The sequence below is a fragment of the Alosa alosa genome, chromosome 2 (genome assembly GCF_017589495.1).
Source record: "Alosa alosa isolate M-15738 ecotype Scorff River chromosome 2, AALO_Geno_1.1, whole genome shotgun sequence".
In the NCBI taxonomy this organism is placed as follows: Eukaryota; Metazoa; Chordata; class Actinopteri; order Clupeiformes; family Clupeidae; genus Alosa; species Alosa alosa.
In genome coordinates, this window is record NC_063190.1 from 9,329,941 (window position 1) to 9,352,779 (window position 22,839).

The following is a 22,839-nucleotide window of genomic DNA, read 5'->3' on the forward strand; positions in this document are numbered from 1 at the left end:
TGGTTAATGTAGCCTCTTGTGTTAAGGCAATAAATACCTTTGTGTTTATCACATCATGTTTATTACAGTTGCAAACAATTATGATAGAGACACAGATTGAGGAAAACGTACATGATCATTTTATTATGAGACATCCAGAGCTTTAGTGGGAACGCACACAACCCCAAGTCTTTAGAGATGAATTTTCAGTGTTAAAAAAATTGCCATTCTTGTTTTTTTTTTTTATTCCAAAAAAGTCCTGCATAATTACACACAATTTTGTAAAATTTATTTCTCCCATTAAGTTAGGTTTATTTGTCTTCTTAACAAATCAATTCAGCTGCATTATTATTCAAATGTGAAGGAGACCACCATTTAACTGTACCTGGAATGTTTTCAGTTATTTGTCAAGAATGCTTGATTATTCCTCTTTCTCATAGACAATTAATTTTTAAGGAAATGAAACAAAAACCCCCATATTAAGAACGACACTGCACAGACCCCAGAGTATAAACAACCACTAAACTGGCACAGACTGCGCTGGTGAACCAAGAGCACACCATCACCTACCACCAAGCCACCAGCCAACTCCCACTACAAACTCCCAAACAAGGACCTAACAATATATTAAAAACAATGCAGACAAAAGTATGCCTTTGCAGATTCATGACATTTCTTCTTGCTTCTGTAAGTTCTGACTGCCCAGAGTTTTTTGCACACGTGTTGTCTCATAACACTGCATTGATCATATATGCAATGAGAGTGGGACCACGGAGGCCTCCCTGGGAAACGTCAGACGAACTCACACCATCCTTTTGCTGGCAATGGAGACACCTGATATGACTGAGGCTGAACACATTTAGCTTTGTTTTGTGCTAAAAACCTGTACCAGTATTTACAAAATTGTTGATAAAAATATTTCTCTGGTGAAGGTGGAGAAGAAAAAAAGTAGGAGAGGGGGAACGGGGATCCAGGTGTGACTGGGGGCTGCTGAAGGAGGGGCCTGAATGGACGGATGGACAGATGGATGGATGGATGGGTTGGCGTGGTGCTACTCTGCCTTCGATTCCTCCTTCTCTGGCTCAGGCTCAGCCTCGGGGGTCTCCTCCACCTGCACAGAACCAGGCACACAGTCGAGTTTATTCAGGATTCTCCATTCACCTTTTTTCAGTCAGGAGGACACACAACGATAAATGTAAACGCAGTAGTAGTGCCAAAAACGTACCAATAATTACACAGCTATAAAGGGAAATTCATGTTTTAAATTAACCAATGACATATTTAGTACTTCTATATCAGTTGGCCCGGCTCCATCTGCCTGTTGCTATTCCTATAGTGAATGTGTCCCTGGTCATTACAAGTTTGTGAGGGGCAAGATATGTAGTAAAAGATAAGGAAATCAGAAAGCTGTCTGGAGTCAACCATACTTGTGAACATTTAGAAGGCTGAAAAAGTAAGATGCCTTTTCTCACTGATTGTGGGACAGTATTCCCAATAGCATCTGTTTAGTGTTTAGGCACTGATCATAGGGACTCACTGAAGTGATTACATGCATGCATTCTCCTTCTCTAGCATGCATGCATTATCTTATAAAGAGATGAAGTGTGCAGACTCAACTAACAACCTTATCAGAAAGTGTTGTGATGCCCCCTGGCAGGAGTATACAAAGTACACATACACAAGTATGCAAATAATTCTAGAGATCTGTGTTTATTGCATTTGCTATGTCTATTATTATGTCAACTACAGGTAAAATCAACTTACTCGCCCTAACTTACTGTCCCATGAGCATCATACCTCATTAGTTTTGGTCTCCCCATTTTCAGACTGGTTCTCCTCCTTAGGCTCCTCAGCCTTTGCCTTCTTTTTCTCCTCCTTTTTGTCGTTCACCTCTTTATCTTTCTGTTGGAAGAACAGAAGAAAGTGTCTTGTATGTGTACTGAGTCTAAAAAGTCAATAACTTATATACTATTAGATACAGTAACAAAAGACACTTATAACGTTTATGCTAGACATGGGTAAAACTCTGAGGGAAACCCCCAACAGAAAGCAGAAAACATGAAAATTACAAATTATAAGTCAAAAAGTTGGAAAGTAAGAAAAGCAGAAATGTTTACCTTCGGTGTCTTTTTAGGTTTAGGTTCTGGTTTAGCAGGGGCTGGTTTCTATTACAGAAATAAAAAAAAATAGTAGTGTTACAAAAAACGTTTTTTACATTTTTACAAACTGATTTTTTTTTTTTTAAATAAAGAACAAAGAGACATTTCCAACTAAAAATATACATATCAAGAGGCCTCACATTAACATTAAGTAACATTATGGGAGTAAAAAAATCAGGCATAACAGGCATAGGCAAGTAAGATAAAGGAGTTTTAATGTTAACTTACACTTACCGCCGATAACCTGGCGGATCTTCTCTGGGGCTGTAGGTAGAGGAAATACAATTGAAGTTAAATGTAAATGAATAAGTGAGTGGACCTGCAGTGCAGGTTGCCATAACACCTGACTATAGATATGACAATTTTGCCCTCACCAGTTACATCCGTGCAATAGCAGGAGTAGTAACCACTCAAATCAAAATGAAAAACAACATCCACTTACTTCCTCTTTCACCTCTCCATCGGTTCCCTGCAGAGATAAAATGAGAAACGGAATTAATTTTTGATCATAGTGAACTTGCACAACTTTATCACATAAGAACACAACTCATGTTTAACTGAGACACCTATTTAGAACGGAAACGTTTTCACGGCATCGGCTTTAACATTGACAGGGGGAGGGGCACAAAACATTCCCTCTCTACTACGCCATCTGGCGATAAGAAGGTGTCATAGCAGTCATCTTGCAAAACGAACAAAGAAAACGTATGAAAATGTTTTATTAACACGTCCCTTCCATGGCTTTACAGCGACGATTAAATAAACTGAATCTCCCCTCCATTTTTCTATGCCCTTTAGACGAGCGTTAACGCGATATTGCGTCTAAAAACCTGTATTCATTACAACCCGCGTTCGAGATGGAGAGTGTAGGAGCTGCAAAGCATGGCTGCGGTTCCACAGGCATGGAGATTCCAGTTCAGCGCAGACACAAGACTGGTAGCAATAGTGCTGCTCAGGAAACCCATGAAATAACACTCCACTCTTGAACAAATTATCGCAATTCCACTAAAAATAACACGGAAATAATCTTAATGCAATTATCAGACCGAGATCGCAAGTCCCAACGACAGATTTTTTAGAAAAATCACCGTTGTCTCGAGGGCTTCCTAATTTCGCTACGGATTTATAAGGACAAAAGTATATCCGCATGTCGTAATCAGGTCGTTTACCTACCTTTCTTTTAGGCATGGCGAATTCCTTTACTATTTTCTTCTTTTAGGTGAAACTAAGAGGTTATCTGCTTAATTTGGACTTCACAGTTTAGATAGACAGGCGTTCGCAGAGCTCTGGTCCTGTAGTAAACACACAGTTACATTAAAACCAGTGGTTGAATGGGGGGGTGGAGGTGCGGCCAATTTCTGACTGATTTTAAATTTGACCAATCGAGGGACACCAAGATGTGCTTCAGACGAACTAGATTCTGAACTCTGTAGTCTTTTACGCGCGAAATCCTGAGTGTAAATAAATGGAATGTAGGCCTATTATATTTAACATATTGTAACAACACGTTGACTAGAAAATGTTATTCGACGCGTATGCATTAAGAAAGACGAATCCAGAAGAACTTCCGTTTGTCGAAAGATATTGGGGTTAGATATCATGAAAGGGAGAGAAAAGCTGGGATGTTGAGATAGGGTTTGGGTTGTGGAATCCTTTTCATCATGGCGACATTGTACTGTAGGCTATGCATTTGTATTTGTAAGCCTTCTTGTTGGTATACACATACATCTGCCATTTAGTTGTGGATAGAGCCGTTTTGGCCAAATGGGGTTCACTCCTCACATCTCTGACCTGAAAATTGCTGATCTAAGAAACAATGTGAAGTCAAATGTTAGCCTATAAGCTTGGCGTGTTGGTCAATGGACCACATAATGTCTGAGTGGGAACAATAAAGGCAATTTGAGGAGATGGCGAGGCAGCCCTGAGGAAGGGGGAGGTTGAATGAGACCTAATACGGCCCCCTCCAACACAATTGTGAAGGAGGCACAATGTAATAATACAATAATAGACTATGGTAGGCAAGCCTATCTAACAATGTAATTCACAATTTTACACTGTAATAAACCCTCCGCTTATTATTGGGTATCCAAAGGTGGTGATACTGGAAATCAAGTCCCTGTATTGGCTTCTAGGCTATTGTGTATGAGATATAAACCACAATGACATGACATTACACAGTAAAAACCTGAAGGAAAAAACAGGGCTTTTCTTGGATCTGCAGCTACATTTCTAGCTCTGCATTAATAGAAACGAGAAAGACAGTCTCTGCAGATAATTTATTTGTGTATAAATTGTGTGGAAAGGATGGATTCTTGATGTGACACAAGTCAGCTGGAAATTATAAAACCACAGTATATTGAAAACATGGTCATATTCAATAGGCTAATATTAATGTGCAGTTTTTTTTACATCAATTTATTCATGCAAGCTGTTATTTTTATGTAGCCTAAGCTAAATTTACTATATGATATCACGCATCTTTATATTATTGCAGACTTTTTTGATGGTTTCTCCACACAGGGTCTCCAGGCCTGGGTGGTCAGTTCCACTCCTCCTCCCATGATGTCCCTTGCATGTCTTTTCTGATTTTCTGATAATCATCTTTTTGTAAACTGTATAACTGTCCATGCAGTCATACCTGCTGCAATGTGTATAGTACTGTGATTCTTTTCAGTTTCAGCTGCAAATCATTATTTTAAAATGATTTTATATGAAGTGGGAATCAGCAGTCATATGTGTTCCAGGCTGTTGCACCATTGATTTGATTCAGTCTCCTTTCTGTGAAAACAACCTGTACTTTGCCATATAATCCCTGGTTATTATCCTAACTTGGAGGCTTTTTGCTCATTCAGTGATTGTATATGGCGGCGATGCACATTTATTTATATAGCACATTTCATACACACAGGTATCAATGTCCTTTACATAAACAAAAGTAAAGCATAATAGTAAATAAAAGCATAATGGCAATCATTTTCAGAAATTGTTTAAAAAAAGTAAATAAGAATAAAGAATAATTAAAGGTATAAAGACACAAAGTAAACAAATTAAAAGATATCTGATTAACAGGAAGTGCATTTGATCAGTTATAGCAGACAGCATCTGAGAACATTTTTGTCTTGGGGGCATTAGGGCATTTTTGATGCCATTCAGAAGTTGGTTCCAGAGCTGAACTGCATAGCAGCTAAAAGCTGCTTCACCATGTTTAGTTCTGACAGGGGGTTTCACCAACAAGTATTTCTCCTGTGACCTCAGAGGTCTGGGATGTTTGTAGGCTACTGTTGAGGCATGTCTGATAGGTAATTAGATCCCGTTCCAACTAGTGAAATATAAACAAATAGTTGTGCTTTGAAGTAAATTCTGTGACTTAACTGGAGGCCAGTGCAGGGACTTAAAAGTTGTATCAGCGATGGTATAACGTCACTTCTGTTGACATTCAAACAAAACAGAGAGCTCTCTACTCCCTCCCCCTCCCTACCGTGCAATTGAAACTCTCCTGAACGCGCATCTCGTTGGTTATTGGTTGAAACACTTTATTTTGCCTTTGAGTGGTTGGCAACACTTGTTGTTAGCAATTGTTTTGTGCAGATCTCAGAGTCTAAGCTGCCTAGAGGCCTGCTTTTGGAGCGGCTAGTGGATCATTAGGAAAGATTAGATGAATGTGACAATTTATTTTTGGGCCTGCAATCGCTGATACAACCTTTAAGTATTGAAATAATGCTGTCAGTTCTCTGAGAACCATAGCTGCTGCGTTTTGTATCACCTGGAGCTGTTTGATAGTCTTTTAGGAAGGCCTGTGAAAGGCCCATTGCAGTTATCAACCCTGCTGAAGATAAATGCATGACAGAAGACTACAATAGGACGTCTGCTGCTATGGGATGAAAAACAGATTTTAAAAAATAAATGCAGTGTATAAGTCACATGTGGAAGAGTTAAAATTCTGTACTGTTTTTCAACAGTAATAATAATATTTATATAGCACTTTTCAAGCTCAAAGCACACATTTCAAGAGTTTTGTAGCTAGTTAAACTCATGACATCATGATTAGTTAGCCTTCCTTTGTAGTTGGAGGTTATTTTACTTTTGAAAAAATGATGCAAACTCATTTTATTAGTTAAGAGAAGTTGCAGGTGCTGTGAGGGTGGATTTGTTAAGCCCTCAACGGTTGAAAATAGCACAAGTGATATACTTCTACTGATTATGTAAGAGAAGAAACATTTCAGAGCTATACACGCAAAGCATCTTGGTAGTGGATTTGAGGTTTGTATTTGTGCCATTTTCTTTCAGTCATCCTACATTCTCGTTTTAGAATTGTAACTGCTGGATTTTGTTTCTATGGTGCTTTCTGTTTGTCAGTGACAGGGGCGGAGTGGCAATCGGGACGGACGGGAGTTTCCCCAGTGGGCCGGCCGGGGTGCGGGCCGGCCCAAAGAGCTTCTTTTTGTTTTGTTTTTTGTGTTATTTGACTAAAATATAATATTGATCCATGGTGAAAAGCCTAATATACTGTAACGTTTCACTGTGGCATAGTTCTGAATTTGTGTTTATTTAAGGCCTCAACAATGGTCCCTTTGGTCACAACATGTGGTTTTTGACACTATAATGATAATGACCTGTCCAATCAGCAAAGAAAAGCATACCTTGGAGGTAAAGTCTAGGGACCTGAGTAATATTTCAATGTGACTTTTTCAGAGATATTGACAGTTTATGAGCTAAATATTACTATGATACTAGATTTAAATGGACTTAAAATAAGCAGAACATATCAAAATTGGATTCCTTGTATCAAACAAAGTAGAGAAAATACATTATACAACAATTTAAGACTAAAGGAAGCTGAGATATAACCTTTTCTTTTTTCGGCAGGGGCCATTTTGGATGTTATGGATAACTGCCCATAGGGGGACCACCCCAACTTGTATCCATGGATTTTTTTAAAACCTTAGGCCTATACCTAACACCCTGCCAAAAATCAAAAACTTATCCAGAGGTGCCCAATCTTCATGATTTTTCACATATTCCTTCCCAGCTATGTGCGACTGAGCGCTTCACTATTAACTCCCCGCGGCCCCTCCCCACAGCCCTGGAAATGACTGTGATGCGCATATTTATCAAAGTCCTTTCTCCCTCTTGCTTCAAGTTAGTGGAAGTTTTATTTATTGTGTTGATAAGAAGATGAAGCAGAACGATCAGGCTGTGTGAGCAGGCTACTCCTGCACAGAACCTCTCTCCCGGCCTCCTTTTCAGGGCTGTCTGCCGATACACACACATGTAGCCTATACACACATGCACAAAAACACTCATCAAGCAGCACTGTATAATAGCAGTTAGGGTGCAAGTTCATAGACAAGACATAGACACGACTAGTTATGCCAGCCATGAGCTCTTGTGGCCTCGTTTCGTTTCTTTATCTCGAAATAACGTGATAATTTCATGTTAAAACGTTTCTTGTTATAACAATATCGTTTTCACGTTTTAACAAGATATGTATCACGTTATTACATGAAATTATCACGTTATTTCATGATAATGATATTTTCATGTAGCCTATAGCCTAGCCTATGACTAATTTTTTGTAAACAGAACCGCGTGTTTCCTTTGTTTTACAGTGGCAACCGGGTGATAGCGGCCTTTGAGGTGTGTCCAGTTATACGGAATTAATGGACTCAGGCGGAGTTTTTTGCCCCTCGCCCTCGTCCATTAATTCCATATAACAGGACACCTCGGCGGCCATTATCCCTTACTTAATGGGCCACTCAGGCTGATAAATGGTTTGTGGAACTCGTTGGAACTGTCTATATGTAGCCTAAGCCTTTATAGGCCTACTTCAATCTACCTATTCAAAGTGCCTGGTTTTTCAATTATTTAACTACCTGTGTTATTAGGTTGACAGGTTAGGCCTTTTTTAAATTTATACAGGCAACTATTGGAGTGCTATGATACCCAGATATGTCCTTGCATGATGCTTGAAATTTCCATCCACCCACAAAGCTGTTTTTATACTGCACTTAAATATCTAGTTCCTTACACATGTTTTGAAAGTGCCTGGTTTGTGGTTGATTGGCTTGTTGTATTGCATTAGCACTAGTTCCTTTCTCCAAATGTAGCCTATACATAGCCTATTAGTATTTTCAGTGGTGGAGGAAGTACTGAACCTCAGTACTTAAGTAAAAGTACAAATACACAGAGAAATATTTACTTTAGTAAAAGTAAAAGTACCACAATGACAACCCTACTTAAGTAAAAGTAAAAAGTACCTGCTTTTAAATGTACTTTAAAGTATTAAAAGTAAAATTTTGCATAATGATTTATTCTCTTAATATCTATATTCTAAAAGGAAAAATCAGTATGGGCTGTGGCATTTTAATTAAGCTAGTTTTAGGTTATACTCGACTAGATAGTTTTAAGTTAATGCAATTGTGCTTACCATCTGTGGCCCAGTTTACATTCTGACCTACAATTCTAGAGACTGTAATTCTGGTTATCTACTAGGGTGATCTGCTGAGTAATAGCATTCAGCAAAAAAGAGAGCCTGAAGTTTAACGGGTAGACAAGGGAAACGTCCGGGTGGATCGTAATGCCATTTATGCTGATTGAACAGAAAAGTTGCTGAGAAAGGTGTCTTTATGATTAAGTTCAGTTTCATTTGGCGCAGACGATAGACATTGAATGAGCGCTCACGCTACTACCCCCAATTGTAGGCTATGCATCTTTATTTAATCACACACAATTAAGGAATATTTCCTAATCTGGAAAATGTTACGTTTTTTCCGGCCACCGGTTCATTAGTCTACCATTCATTTGTGCCGCAAAATGATCAGGCGGTGACAGAAGCATGGGCATAGCCTGTAACCCGGCTGATCCGCGGATAGCAATCTCATCGGAGAGGAGGCCCTAACGCTGCAGATAACAGACAGAGAAAGGCACAGAACACAGTTGCATGTACAGTGTAGCCATGGGTCTGGTGAATATAGCCTACCGAATGCAGATGGCTACAAGCTCACGCTTTGCCTGGTCTAGACTAGAAGCTTATGTTTCTAAGAATGCACGTAGCGCTCCAGAATCTTTGGTTGCAACCCCGGTAAAACAAACGTGTTTGTCAGAGAAAAAAAAAAAACTGATCATAAAATGTATCAGAAATGTAGCGGAGTAAAAGTACAGATAATTGCTGTAAAATGTAACGAAGTAAAAGTCAAAAGTATGCACTATAAATTTTACTTAAGTACAAATACGTGGAAAATTTACTTAAGTACAGTAACGAAGTATTTGTACTTCGTTACGTTCCACCACTGAGTATTTTAAATTGACATATATATTGTTTGTGCTATTGATGTGCGTGCGTGTTTGGGGGGGATGGGGGAAGGTTGGAGGGGGGCCGGTGCCGTCAGAATTTTCCCGGTGGATTTTAGTGCCCCACTCCGCCTGCCTTGAATTTCAATGGAGCAATTTCATCCATAATATTTGTACCCTGTATGCTGGGTTAGGTAAAAGGTATCAGGTAGTGCCTTGGCATAACTGGTTTCTGAATTATCCACATTATTTCTGAGCCAAACAACGGATGTCGCTATGACACTGGTATTTCAAAATCTGTTTTTCTATTTCCGGCGGAAGCTGCATTGTATTGATTTGGTTTCATAGTCTGACTAAAAGACAGTGCCTGAAGCATCCAATCGATGTAAAAATAAACGAATCGGCTATCCTGCACTAGCACATCCTGCTTTTCTGAAAAAGTAGGTCCTAGGCATTATTCATGCCAAATTTGGTGCTTATATCACAAAGAAGATTATTCTGTAATATTGACTTAATGTGCTGTACTAATCAGAATACAGGTTTTGGGTGGTATTTGTCAGCCATGGGTGAGGCTGGAGAAAGCAAGCAGGTTTGGGCAGATGACACAGGCTAGGCTACATGAGGTCAGTGTCGATCAGAGAGACTCAGAGGTGACTGCATGGGAAAAAGTTGGTGGGACCTCTGATCGCTGGCAGCGGAAAACGACCAGAGTGGGTGGAACAAAGGGCGGTTCTAGGAGGCATAGAATGAAAAAGGTGCGGGAGGTGAAGAGGCGTGACGTTTATGTTGTCTTGTGACACAGTTTTGAATGTGAATGAGGTCAGACCTGCTGGTTTTGTGAATTGAAAGGCTACAAACCTGCTTTAGTATCCCAGGGACAGGAAGTCCACAGAGCTTGGATTGTGTAAATTAGGGCTGTCAAAATAACTGATTAATTTCGATTAATTAATTTGAGAAAAAATAATAACTGATTAAAAAAATTAGTGCAGATTAATCGATTCCGTATGACCTTTGACCCCGAGCCATTCTAGTCAGTAAAAATTAGACTGTAAAATGAAGGAAAGAGAAGAAAATGTGCTGCCTGAATCATTGATTGGAACATTTACTTTTAAAAAACGGCCTGATGGTGTTGATAAAAATAAAGTGTTGAAAATAAAGTCCTCTGCAATGTCTGCAGCAAGGAATTTGCATATCACCGGAGTTCATCAACTCTATAGTCGCACATCAATGCAAAGAAATAAGTGTTGACATTGAGGGGAGTGTTCATTTATTTTCATTGTGTCCCCTAGGTTATATCTGTGGCCTGAAATGCCTTGTATGTGAAAAAAAACTTTTTCCTGAAGCACTTTTGAATTTATTTCCTAATCATATTATTTCCTCAGCATATCATAGATTATTATGGCAATTATTTGAACACTGAAAATAATAATAAAAGAGTTTTTGAACTTTAATGTCACTAATGCTGATTATTCAATGATTTATTTGAATTTAAATATTTAAAATACTTTCACAGCAAAAATTATATATGCGATTAATTTAGATTAATTATTCACAGAGTATATAATTAATTAGATTAATTTTTTAATCGTTTGACAGCCCTAGTGTAAATAAATGAGTAGAGGACAATAAATGACAACGACAGATTTCTTCTCAATATCTGTCAGCATAGCAGTATGGTATTGTACTCCCCAATACCAAATGATACAAAATACAAAAGAGTATCTTGCACATTGGGCTGACGACCATACATGATCATACTGCTTGACCAATGTGGTGTTTTAGAAGTTGAAAAGCTGATGAACTCCAGGGAATGAGTCAAACTCAGCTGTCCACTAAATGAGGAAGTCAAGACCTGTGAGACTGTAAGGCAATGCAGATGACGCATTAAATAATTGGGAGTCAAAAGCAGTGTTGCGGACATTATATTTTTTCAAATGAGTATAGTTTTCTTTTGTCCTGCACCTGCCAGAAGGTGGGATGTGCACACTACAACTGTTTGCTGACTGCCTGGCAGAAACTCACAGTGCTAAGCTTTTTGCTCTGGAGAGAGGGGCATATCATAAAGAGTATCAGGAATATCACATAGAAAGAGGTTGAGTGGTACACATTGCTATAAATTATGATGGTTGAACACCAGAGGGCACTATTTGTACAGTGTCTCAAAGCTGGTGATCCAGTGTCTTAATAAAAAAACTTGATTCAACTCCTATTTCACTCCTTTTTACGTACAATTTGATTCTAGTGAGGGGTTGTTATTTCAGCTGAATAGCCAATAAGATTACACATGCACACCCTCTGTGCTACTGAAGCAAAGTTGTCTTATTTTAGTGCACACGTCTAGAGCAGTGTTTCAAACTTCAGACCAAGGACCGATAACCGATAAAAAAAAAATCATGGACCACCTAGCTCATCATATGATTCATATGATTAAACTGGCATAGCTTACATAGACAGTGTTGCAGAACTGTTTGGATTCACATTCAAGTTGGTTCAATATTGCAAACTCTATTTTCAACTCTACTATTCAATGACTCAAGGGGAGTCAAAAGCAGTGTTGCGGACATTATATTTTTTCAAATGAGTTTCTGCCAGGCAGCCAGACCAGAGAGAATACAATCTCCTTTTAGGTTAAATCAGCAATATGCAGGTCCTTCCCATTTTAAAATTTGTAATGTAACATAGTATGATGTCCTTTTATTCAGTATTTAGTTTTATTAAATATTACCGCTTTTAAAACAAGACTTCACCAAATACACAACTAAACATCAGCCAGTCAATGTCAAGTATATAACTAATTCAGCAAGTTAGCTTCCGTCATTGCCAACTCTTTTGACCTGTGCAATTCTATTATCTGTTAGCTCAGTAGTTGTTGAACACCACCACGTATCTGGCGAAGGGATTTAATGTGTGCTGCTCAGAAACTAAACCAGTTGTACTTGACACATTGATCTACCATCTGAGCGCATCCACAGGGTTTTAAGCTTTGTTTATGGTTTGTTAACCTAGAGCATAACATGTTTGTTCAATTAAGGCACAAAGTGTGTTGACCAAAACGAGCACACACTTCAATAGAGGACAAATTCTCAAAACGTCCAAAGCTTCATTTTATTCTCCTTTTTCCATTTGCACAAGAGGTAGACATACCAAGCCATGTTATAAAGTTACTGCAAGTGAGATGAAAATGTTACATTATCATAGGTAAGAAAACATGGAACACCTTTTTAAATTGAAGCATGAATTACAGTTTAAGATACTGACATGAAAACCCTGTAAAAATTGACTGGAAATAGGTATTCAAGTAATATCACAAGTCATGATTGAAAAATATCCTTATGCAAGTATAAATAAAGCTCAAATCAAAATAATTTCCCTCTGAACTATTTATGGCTCAGTGATTCATCCTTATAATACTCAATATTCCAACAATCACATACATCAGTCAGTCAACACACTACAGATGTGCAGACATGAATATTGTACTCCTACTTAATGCACATCGGTTTGAGTAGTATCTGCAAACTAAGGAGACCTAAACCTCGAAGGTGACCCTGCCGACACCGCCAACTCAACTTAAGCCTTACCCTTGTCTTTGTCCCTTTGCTGATCAGGAGGGTATTCCAAGTACGGTACGTGGTTTAGGGACAAAGCTGGGTATGTTAACTCAGGATAAGTAACTCCTACAACAAGAGCCCTATGGCATTGTTTTGTAAGGAGAATAAAGCCATGCAGCTCTTCTATTAGGAGGTATACCCCTACTCGGAGTATACTTACCCAGGTTTGTCACTAAACCACGTACTTGGAATACCCCCCTGAAGGGTAATAACCAAATACACCTAAAGACTACCTACATTCAGCAGTTTGAATATGACCCCAACCCAAAGATTTCAAATAGATGCTATTGCATAGATTGTCTAGATATTCAGGATCTATAAGCTGACAGAAAAACATTGGTGTGGCTAAACAAAATGTGTAAACCTTGGAAAAGTTTTGTTTGAGGTATAAAAGACTATGTATGGTCCTGTAAAAATGTTTCTTTGACATCTGAGCTTGGTAAATTACGTACCCTATATGTTCACAGTATACAATGGTGAGAAGGCCATCTTACTGTTAGGACAGGAAGTGTCCCTTGGCTTATTTATTTTTTAAATGACTGTAATGTGACTTAGTAATAACATCACTTTGCTCCCTGTACCGCTGTTTTTTTTTTCCTTAACAGTGTACAGCGTGTTGTGTACAGGATGTGTGACTGGCTGACACCACAATGTGAGTGTTCACATCATCACATACTGTATGCCACACACCCTGTTGGTAAACTGATTAATGTAAGTGAGGTAAAAGTTATCAAAGGCCTGAGGCCTCAAAAGGAAGTACGGAGAAACACCTTCACAAGATATTACAGATCTGAAACATTATGTGTCTGTGTATGCCTCTACTGTGTAACCAGAACTTTGGATTACTTTGCTTGAGTTGACTGGTGGTGAAAATCACCCACAGCTCCCATTCAGTGCTCCCCTATCACCCCCACACACACCTTCCTCCATTTCGGTCTAGCCGCGAGTGCTATACATGTCAGAGTCCTCAGGGTGGGCCTGGCCATGGTCCACAAGCAAAGGATCAGGAACAAACTGTGGTTTCTCTACAATGTAAAAAAAAACAATGGAGATACAGTTTTACTTACCAGTGTTTCCCATACATTGACTTATTTGTGGCGGCCCACCACAATATCAACATTGACCACCACACAATGATTTTCCAGGTTGTACTAAATTGTGCTTAAAGCTGGTTAGCATCATAACCACGCTGCGCTAATTTGTTAAAAACTGTTGCATTCAAATTAATTATGCAAACCTACCACCACAAATAGAATTCAATTCTGTGGGAAACACTGCTTACCATCTGCAGACAGAAAGGCTAAAATGTACATGTACCAGCTTGACTATCTCCTTGACCATCTCCTACACGAGGTCAATTAAAGTGGTAACTACACAGATGTGTCTCAATGATATATTGCTTTACAGAACTCGAAAGCAAATAGACTATAGGTGAAAAAATATGTAGGAGTGTGACTGCATTCAAATTTCAACTCACCAGTAACGGCCTTCTCTAGAACAGGTTTGTCAATCACAACAGGAGGCTGATCCAGGGCTGCGGGTGTGGTCTCATCCACAGACAGGGCAGTGTCGTCTACTGCAGGTGAGGGGGTTGCCTCTTTGCCAGGTGTTTCAATAACAATTACGCTGGGTTCACTACTAGAGGAAGTGGCTTCGCTAACAGCTGCCACAGTAGGGGCAGCGAGTGTGGCTTCCTCAACAGCTGGGGCTGCATCTGCTGCAGGAGCTGGGGCCTCTTCAGCAACTGGGACTGGGACTGGGGTCTCCGTGGGGTTTTCTGCAGGTGCCACCTCTGGGGCTGCAGCAGCAATAACTTCAGGGGCCTCAGCAGGTTTAGGTGGAGTGTCTGGAGTAGGTTCAGCAGCAGGTGCAGCGTCTGGGGCAGGTTCTGGGGCAGGTGTGGCCTCCAGGGCAGGTTCTGGGGCAGGTTCAGGGGCAGCTGCAGCCTCTGGGGCAGGGCAGGTGTAAAGCCTCTGGGTGGATTCAGGGGACAGGTATGGCCTCTGGGAGGGTCAGGGGGGCAGGTGTGGCCCCTGGGGGGTGCTTCAGGGGCAGATGCTGCCTCTGGGGCAGGTGGAGCTGGTGGGGAAGCCTCTGGAGCAGGTTCAGGGGCAGGTGGAGCTGGTGAAGCCTCTGGGGGTGAGCTCAGAGGGGCAGGTCGACCCTCTGGGGGCAGCTTCTGGGACAGGGGCAACTGTAACCTCTGGGATAGGTTCTAGGGAAGGTGTGGCTGTGGCCTCTGGAGTAGGTTCCAGCTGCAGCATCTGGGGCAGATTCTGGGGGCCGTCTGGGGGCAGATTCTAGGGGCAGCTACAGCCTCTGGGGCAGGTTCTGGAGCAACTTGGGCCTCTGGGGCAGGTTCCTGGAGCAGCTTGGGCCTCTGGAGGCCTCTGGGAGCGGGATTCTAGAGCAGCTTGGGCCTCTGGGGCAGCTGCGGCCTCTAGGACGAGCTCCTGAGGCAGCTTCTGGAGCAGGTTCTGGAGTAGCTGCAGCCTCTGGGGAAGGGTTCTGCAAGACAGCTTAAGGCCTCTGGGGTAGATTCAGGGACAGGTATGGCCTCTGGAGTAGATTCTAGGACAGTAGGGGCAGCCAGTGTGGCTTCCCTCAACAGCTGGGGCTGCATCTGCTGCAGGAGCTGGGGCCTCTTCAGCAACTGGGACTGGGACTGGGGTCTCCGTGGGGTTTTCTGCAGGTGCCACCTCTGGGGCTGCAGCAGCAATAACTTCAGGGGCCTCAGCAGGTTTAGGTGGAGTGTCTGGAGTAGGTTCAGCAGCAGGTGCAGCGTCTGGGGCAGGTTCTGGGGCAGGTGTGGCCTCCAGGGCAGGTTCTGGGGCAGGTTCAGGGGCAGCTGCAGCCTCTGGGGCAGGGGCAGGTGTCGCCTCTGGAGTAGATTCAGGGACAGGTATGGCCTCTGGAGTAGATTCAGGGGCAGGTGTGGCCCCTGGGGTAGCTTCAGGGGCAGATGCTGCCTCTGGGGCAGGTGGAGCTGGTGAAGCCTCTGGAGCAGGTTCAGGGGCAGGTGGAGCTGGTGAAGCCTCTGGGGTAGGCTCAGGGGCAGGTGCGGCCTCTGGGGCAGCTTCTGGGACAGGGGCAGCTGTAACCTCTGGGATAGGTTCTAGGGAAGGTGTGGCTGTGGCCTCTGGAGTAGGTTCTGGAGCAGCTGCAGCATCTGGGGCAGATTCTGGGGCAGATTCTGGGGCAGATTCTGGGGCAGCTGCAGCCTCTGGGGCAGGTTCTGGAGCAGCTTGGGCCTCTGGGGCAGGTTCTGGGGCAGCTGCGGCCTCTGGGGCAGGTTCTAGAGCAGCTTGGGCCTCTGGGGCAGCTGCGGCCTCTGGGACAGGCTCTGAGGCAGCTTCTGGAGCAGGTTCTGGAGTAGCTGCAGCCTCTGGGGAAGGTTCTGGAGCAACTGTGGCCACTGGGGCAGGTTCTGGGGAAGCTGCGGCCTCTGGGGCAGGTTCTGGGGCAGCTGCAGCCTCTGGAGCAGGTTCTGGGGCAGCGGCAGCCTCTGGAGCAGGTTCTGGGGCAGCGGCAGCCTCTGGGGCAGGTTCTGGAGCAGCTGCGGCCTCTGGGGCAGGTTCTGGGGCAGGTTCTGGAGCAGGTGCGGCCTCTGGGGAAGGTTCTGGGGCAGCTGCGGCCTCTGGGGCAGGCTCTGGGGCAGCTGCAGCCTCTGGGGCAGGCTCTGGGGCAGCTGCAGCCTCTGGGGCAGGCTCTGGGGCAGCTGCAGCCTCTGGGGCAGGCTCTGGGGCAGGCTCTGGGGCAGCTGCAGCCTCTGGGGGCGGGACAGGTATGCTCTGGGGCAGCTGCAGCCTCTGGGGCAGGCTCTGGGGCAGCTGCAGCCTCTGGGGCAGGCTCTGGGGCAGGCTCTGGGACAGGGTGGAGTAGGTTCTGAGCAGCTTCTGCATCTGGGGCAGATTCTGAGCTCTGGGGGCAGACTCTGGGGCAGCTACAGCCTCTGGGGCAGGTTCCTGACAGCTGCAGCCCCTGGGGCAGGTTCTGAGCAGCTTGGGCCTCTGGGGCAGGTTCTAGCAGCTTGGGCCTCTGGGGCAGGCCTCTAGGAGCAGCTTGGGCCTCTGGGCAGGTTCTGAGGGCTCTGGGACAGGTTCTCTGAGGCAGCTTCTGAGCAGGTTCTGGAGAAGCTGCAGCCCTGGGGAAGGTTCTGGAGCAACTGTGGCCACTGGGCAGGTTCTGGGGCAGCTGCAGCCTCTGGGGGCAGGTTCTGGGCAGCTGCAGCCTCTGGGGGCAGGTTCTGGGGCAGCTGGCAGCCTCTGGAGCAGGTTCTGGGGCAGCGCAGCCCTGGGGCAGGTTCTGAGCAGCTGCAGCCTCTGGGGCAGGCCCTGGGGCAGGTTCTGGAGCAGGTGCGGCCTCTGGGGCAGGTTCTGGGGCAGCTGCGGCCTCTGGGGCAGCTGCAGCCTCTGGGGCAGGCTCTGGGGCAGCTGCAGCCTCTGGGGCAGGCTCTGGGGCAGCTGCAGCCTCTGGAGCAGGTTCTGGGACAGCGGCGGCCTCTGGGGCAGGTTCTGGGGCAGCTGCAGCCTCTGGGGAAGGTTCTGGAGCAGCTGCAGCCTCTGGGGCAGGTTCTGGGGCAGGTTCTGAAGCAGGTGCGGCCTCTGGGGCAGGCTCTGGGGAAGCTGCAGCCTCTGGAGCAGGTTCTAGGGCAGCGGCAGCCTCTGGGGCAGGTTCTGGAGCAGCTGCGGCCTCTGGGGCAGGTTCTGGGGCAGCTGCAGCCTCTGGGGAAGGTTCTGGGGCAGCTGCGGCCTCTGGGGAAGGTTCTGGGGCAGCTGCAGCCTCTGGAGCAGGTTCAAGGGCAACTGTAGCCTCTGGAGCAGGTTCTGGGGCTGGTGCGGCCTCAGTGACTTCAACAGGGGCCACTTCAGCAGCCAGTTCCAGAGCTGATGTCTCTTGAGCGGGGACAGCTTCCGGAACAGTCTCTGGGGCAGGTTCTGCGGTAGTGGGTGGGGTTGTTTCAGCTACAGGGGCAGATTCTGGGGCTGCTGGGGGGCCTGATGAGGGCTGAGGGACTTCAGATGGAGCAGGAGGGGCATCAATGGCTGAGGCTGGATCAGAGGATGTGGACTCAGGCAGAGCTTTGGATTCAGGGACCTCAGCTTCCGGCACTGGATTGGACACAGGTGCTGCTGGCTGAAAATGACAGAGTGGGAAAAAGAATAGGGAAACGTTATGTTCGCTACTTCGATTGACTTCAATGTTGCGCGAAACGATGTTAAATTGCCTATTATCAAAGTTGTTAAATTGTCTGCTCAGTTTTGTACACACAACCTCAAGTTGTCCTCATCCTGCTTTGAACATGATTGTCAATTCCGATGTAAACATAGCTACCCTAGATAAGCTACCTAGCGGCATATAGGCCTAACTGAAGTTGTTATAACGAAACTAAAGAGAAAAGGCGTTTAGTCCATTAAAATTGTAGCCTGAACTCTTGCATGTTTTAAATCCAAAATAATGAGGAATGTGAGGAGACTGCTATTAACTGTAAAGAATGCATCTGCAATAGAAACACGAAACACAATCGCCGGAAACACTGCCAAGGTCGGGCGACTTTAGATCAGAAGCAGCAAATGTGCATCTGTCATCTTGTCTGCTGAAGTCGTTCATAAAAGTAATTGTAACTGTATAACCCTACGGTGTAATGACATGAATCAGAGTCAAACCCCACAACTGCTGATAACTTGCGTAAAAGAAGGATAGCGTAGTAGAAGAAAAATGGATAGTGATGGTATTTGAGTGAGAGAGGACAAGACAGCGGATCATTGGGGTGTTCATGGAATCATCTTTCACACTAACTCTGCATGCCCAGACAGTAAAAAAAAAAAAAAAAAAGCAACATTTTGGATGCCTGACTGTCATCCTTGTCACATTGATAGTGTGCTTACTTACCTCAAGGCTGGCAGCAGGGGCGATGACGGGTTCTTTAGGTTTAGATTTAAAAACTGAGGCCACAGATGAGCTTGCAGCATATATCTTCTTACCGGTCACCTTTACAGAGACAGAGGAGATCAGATCAGGACATAACATTTTTAATTTAGACAATTAGTGTGACTTTTAATTCAGATGAGAAACTGCCTTCTGCAATTTGAGGTGACACACCTTTAAGACCCCAACTGTTTGAGTGGGGTAGCACATTGCAGTTCCCACTGTTGTTAGACCAAGCGGCACACCCAGCCTCTTTAAGCGTGACCCTACAAATACCAGGCACAAACCAAACATTTGAGTATTTTGAGTGACACCGACAACCATTCTTATGTGAGGTACACAAAAAAGAAATGATTCCCACCAGAAATCAATCACAGATAATATACATGAAGTTATTTACCAAAATCTCAAAACCAAAAAACACAATCATCAGGATTCCTATCCTACGGAAGCGTATTGCTGCCACACTAAAATAAATAAAAAGGCTCAGTATCATGTAATTATGTGAAAAGTTTCTTGTTTATAACATACAAGATTATTTATCATGTTATTACATTAAAGGAACCATATGTAAGATTGTGGCAAAAACTGGTACTGCAATCAGTTTCAAATTACTGTAGAGCGGTGTATCCCTTCCCCCTCCCCCAGCTGACTCGAGGGTTGCCAACCCAGATGCGAAACATTATTGACTTTGTGATTAGTAGATAGGTGGAGGGTGGGCGATCAGGCCAAAACACAACATGACATGACAAAACACAACATCAACATCAGTTGAGGGCTGCAACTTCACTTTTTAAATGACAATATCCTGGCCAGACTACTGTTGTCAGTGATATAAGTATTGGAAATGAACATGATTTCTTAATGTCTAGTGACATATCAGGGCCATTTTATGATTAATTGAAATACATTTCTTACATACGGTTCCTTTAAATTATCACATTATTTCAAGATAATGAAACTAAACGAATTGAGAGGCAAGAATAAGCTATGGCTCATTTACACGACTCAATCAAATTCTATTTTAAGCTCAGTTTAAGACATTGTGAGATTCTCGTTATTGAACACTGTGGATGATATTGTTATATAACTTATGCAAACACCAAAGCATTGTCCAGAATATTCTGCACCTGTGTGCAGTAGCCTAGCGGAGTGGCAATCGGGAGAGTCGGAAAGATTCCCGGTGGGGCCGGGCTGATTGCTGTAGTGTGATTTCAAAAACCGCATGCTATTGCTGTTTGAATATTTTCTTTGCTGTGCTCTCCCGCAGCTTGCACTGTAGCTAGGATGCAATTCATGAAAATTGGGAACTTCTGGATAAGTTTTTGATTTTTGGCAGGGTGTTAGGTATAGGCCTAAGGTTTTAAAAAAATCCATGGATACAAGTTGGGGTGGCCCCCCTAGTGGCAGTAGTGGCATTACCAATACAATTTCAGTAATATTTTACTCGATACAATTCTCAGTAACTGAAGTTACTTTGCTTTTTAATCCAAAATTGAGAAATACTCAATTGGCACCAGAGAAGATGATCCAAGAATAAAAAAAGTCATCTATGCTGGTCCTGGAATTTGATTGCCTTGTTTAGATGACTGTAGAAAGGGAATTTGAGTTATCTCTGCCATTCAGGCAACATATCTAACATGGTTAGGCTATACTTCTCATTTCAAGCAGTGAGAATAACTAAAATTTTGCTTTTACAGACAAAGATCGTAGCCATTATTCTCAAACTATTTGCATTAAGTCTACACCACTGTAAGTGGAAGGAAAGGCAACCAGCAATGATGAGAACCATTTAAAGTCAACATACAATTTCACTATGGCTATATTTTGCTATATTAAATTGTGAGTGACCGTTGGCCTTTGGGGCCTACATTGTCCCATGAGCCATAACTGCAACCATTATATTGTTCTTTTGTTAGCCTTAAGCCTAGCTCAGTCATTATGCCATACCACATCACCTCCTGTTGTGTAATGATCTGCATTGAACACATGAAGATCTATTGAGAACACCAAATCCATATTTCCTGTTATTTTTTTAGTGAAAGTAATGTAAGCGTGGGGTGTAATGCCTTACAATTCAAAGACAGTAATATTGTAATGTAACAAATTACTTTGAGATGACAGTAACAAGTAATAAATAATGCATTACGCTTTTGAAGTAACTTGCCCAACACTGTTCACAACACACCACATTATTGGCTCAATGTATTCACAACACAGCACGATTGGCTCAATGTATTCACATGTCAACATTTTGCCGTGGAAGGGGTGTGATTTGCGTAGACAACTGTCATATTGCCATTACAAACTAAGCTCATGCATTTCTATGGAGGATTTTTTGAGTGCTGTGTCTCCTCATTAGAAAGTCTATGGTTTAAGTATAAATCGTTTTTTTTTTGTTATTTGACTAAAATATAATATTGATCCTTAACATGGTGAAAAACCTAATATACTGTAACTTTTCACTGTGGCATAGTTCTGAATTTGTGTTTATTTAAGGCCTCAACAATGGTCCTTTTGGTCACAACATGTGATTTTTGACACTATAGTGATAATGACCTGTCCAATCAACAAAGAAAAGCATACCTTGGAGGTAAAATATGGGTCTAGGGACCTGAGTAATATTTCAATGTGACTTTTTCAGAGATATTGACAATTTATGAGCTAAATATGACTATGATACTAGATTTAAATGGACTTAAAATAAGCAGAACATATCAAAATTGGATTCCTTGTATCAAACAAAGTAGAGAAAATACATTATACAACAATTTAAGACTAAAGGAAGCTGAGATATAACCTTTTCTCTTTTCGGCGGGGGCCATTTTGGATTTTATGGATAACTGCCAATAGGGGGGCCACCCCAACTTGTATCCATGGATTTTTTAAAACCTTAGGCCTATACCCAACACCCTGCCAAAAATCAAAAACTTATCAATCAAAAATCTTCATGATTTTTCACATATTCCTTCCCAGCTACTGTGCGACTGCAGCGCTTCACTTTTAACTCCCCGCGGCCCCTCCCCACAGCCCTGGAAATGACTGTGATGACCTGACATGTAGGCTACAGAGCCAGAGCGTCCTATACATTACAAGGATACAAGGAAGTTTATTGTCACATGCATATAGTTACTGGAAGTAAGAAATGCAGTGAAATTATGTCTGGTGTCAGCCTATTTGTGCATTAATGGGGGTAAAAGTGCAGTAGAAGAGGGGTTTAGTAGATTAAGTGGCAAGGGCTGCATAAAAAGGTGGGGAGGATTGGGATTGGGTGGGGGGCACCAACAAGGAGCACCCAAGAGCAACAGGGGCAAGGAAAAACTCCCTTACCAAGGAAGAAACCTTGGGCAGATCCACGGCTCAAGGGGCTAACCCAACTGCCAGGGTCTTGGTGTGTGTGTTGGGGGATGACAGGGGAGATGGGATAGTGTGCTGTGTATGTGGGGAGAGGGCAGTGTGCAATATGTGTGTTGGAGAAGCTTCCTCATGAGACAATGTGCTGTGTATTGGGGGCAGTGTGCTGTAAGTATGTTGGGGATGTGTGTTGGAGAAGCTTCCTGATGAAATAATGTGCTGTGTATGTAGGGGGGGGGGGCAGGGACTTACTATTGCAAGCAGAGTGCAAGCATTGTGTGAAGATTCGCATATTTATCAAAGCCCTTTCTCCCTCTTGCGTCAAGTTAGCGGAAGTTTTATTTATTGTGTTGATAAGAAGATGAAGCAGAACGATCAGGCTGTGTGAGCAGGCTACTCCTGCACAGAACCTCTCTCTCGGCCTCCTTTTCAGCGGCTCTCTGCCGATACACACTCATGTAGCCTATACATACATGCACAAAAAAAACACTCATCAAGCAGCACTGTATAATAGCAGT

The 22,839-nt window shown here is 43.1% G+C and overlaps 1 protein-coding gene across 2 annotated transcripts; it reads right to left on the minus strand.

The window, feature by feature from the left end:
- Window positions 1-96: 96 nt before the first annotated feature.
- Window positions 97-3,466, minus strand: hmgn7 (high mobility group nucleosomal binding domain 7). 2 transcript variants are annotated; one of them, XM_048231915.1, is made up of 6 exons: window positions 3,312-3,466; window positions 2,581-2,607; window positions 2,373-2,402; window positions 2,097-2,144; window positions 1,777-1,881; window positions 97-1,090 (listed from the first exon to the last, which is right to left on the minus strand). In XM_048231915.1, exons 1-6 carry the CDS (start codon window positions 3,324-3,326, stop codon window positions 1,031-1,033), a joined length of 285 nt encoding a protein of 94 aa, XP_048087872.1. In that variant the 5' UTR covers window positions 3,327-3,466; the 3' UTR covers window positions 97-1,030. The 2 variants fall into 2 exon arrangements, with proteins under 2 accessions (XP_048087872.1, XP_048087864.1); XM_048231907.1 differs by having other exon boundaries at window positions 2,367-2,402.
- Between the last annotated feature and the right edge of the window lie 19,373 nt (window positions 3,467-22,839).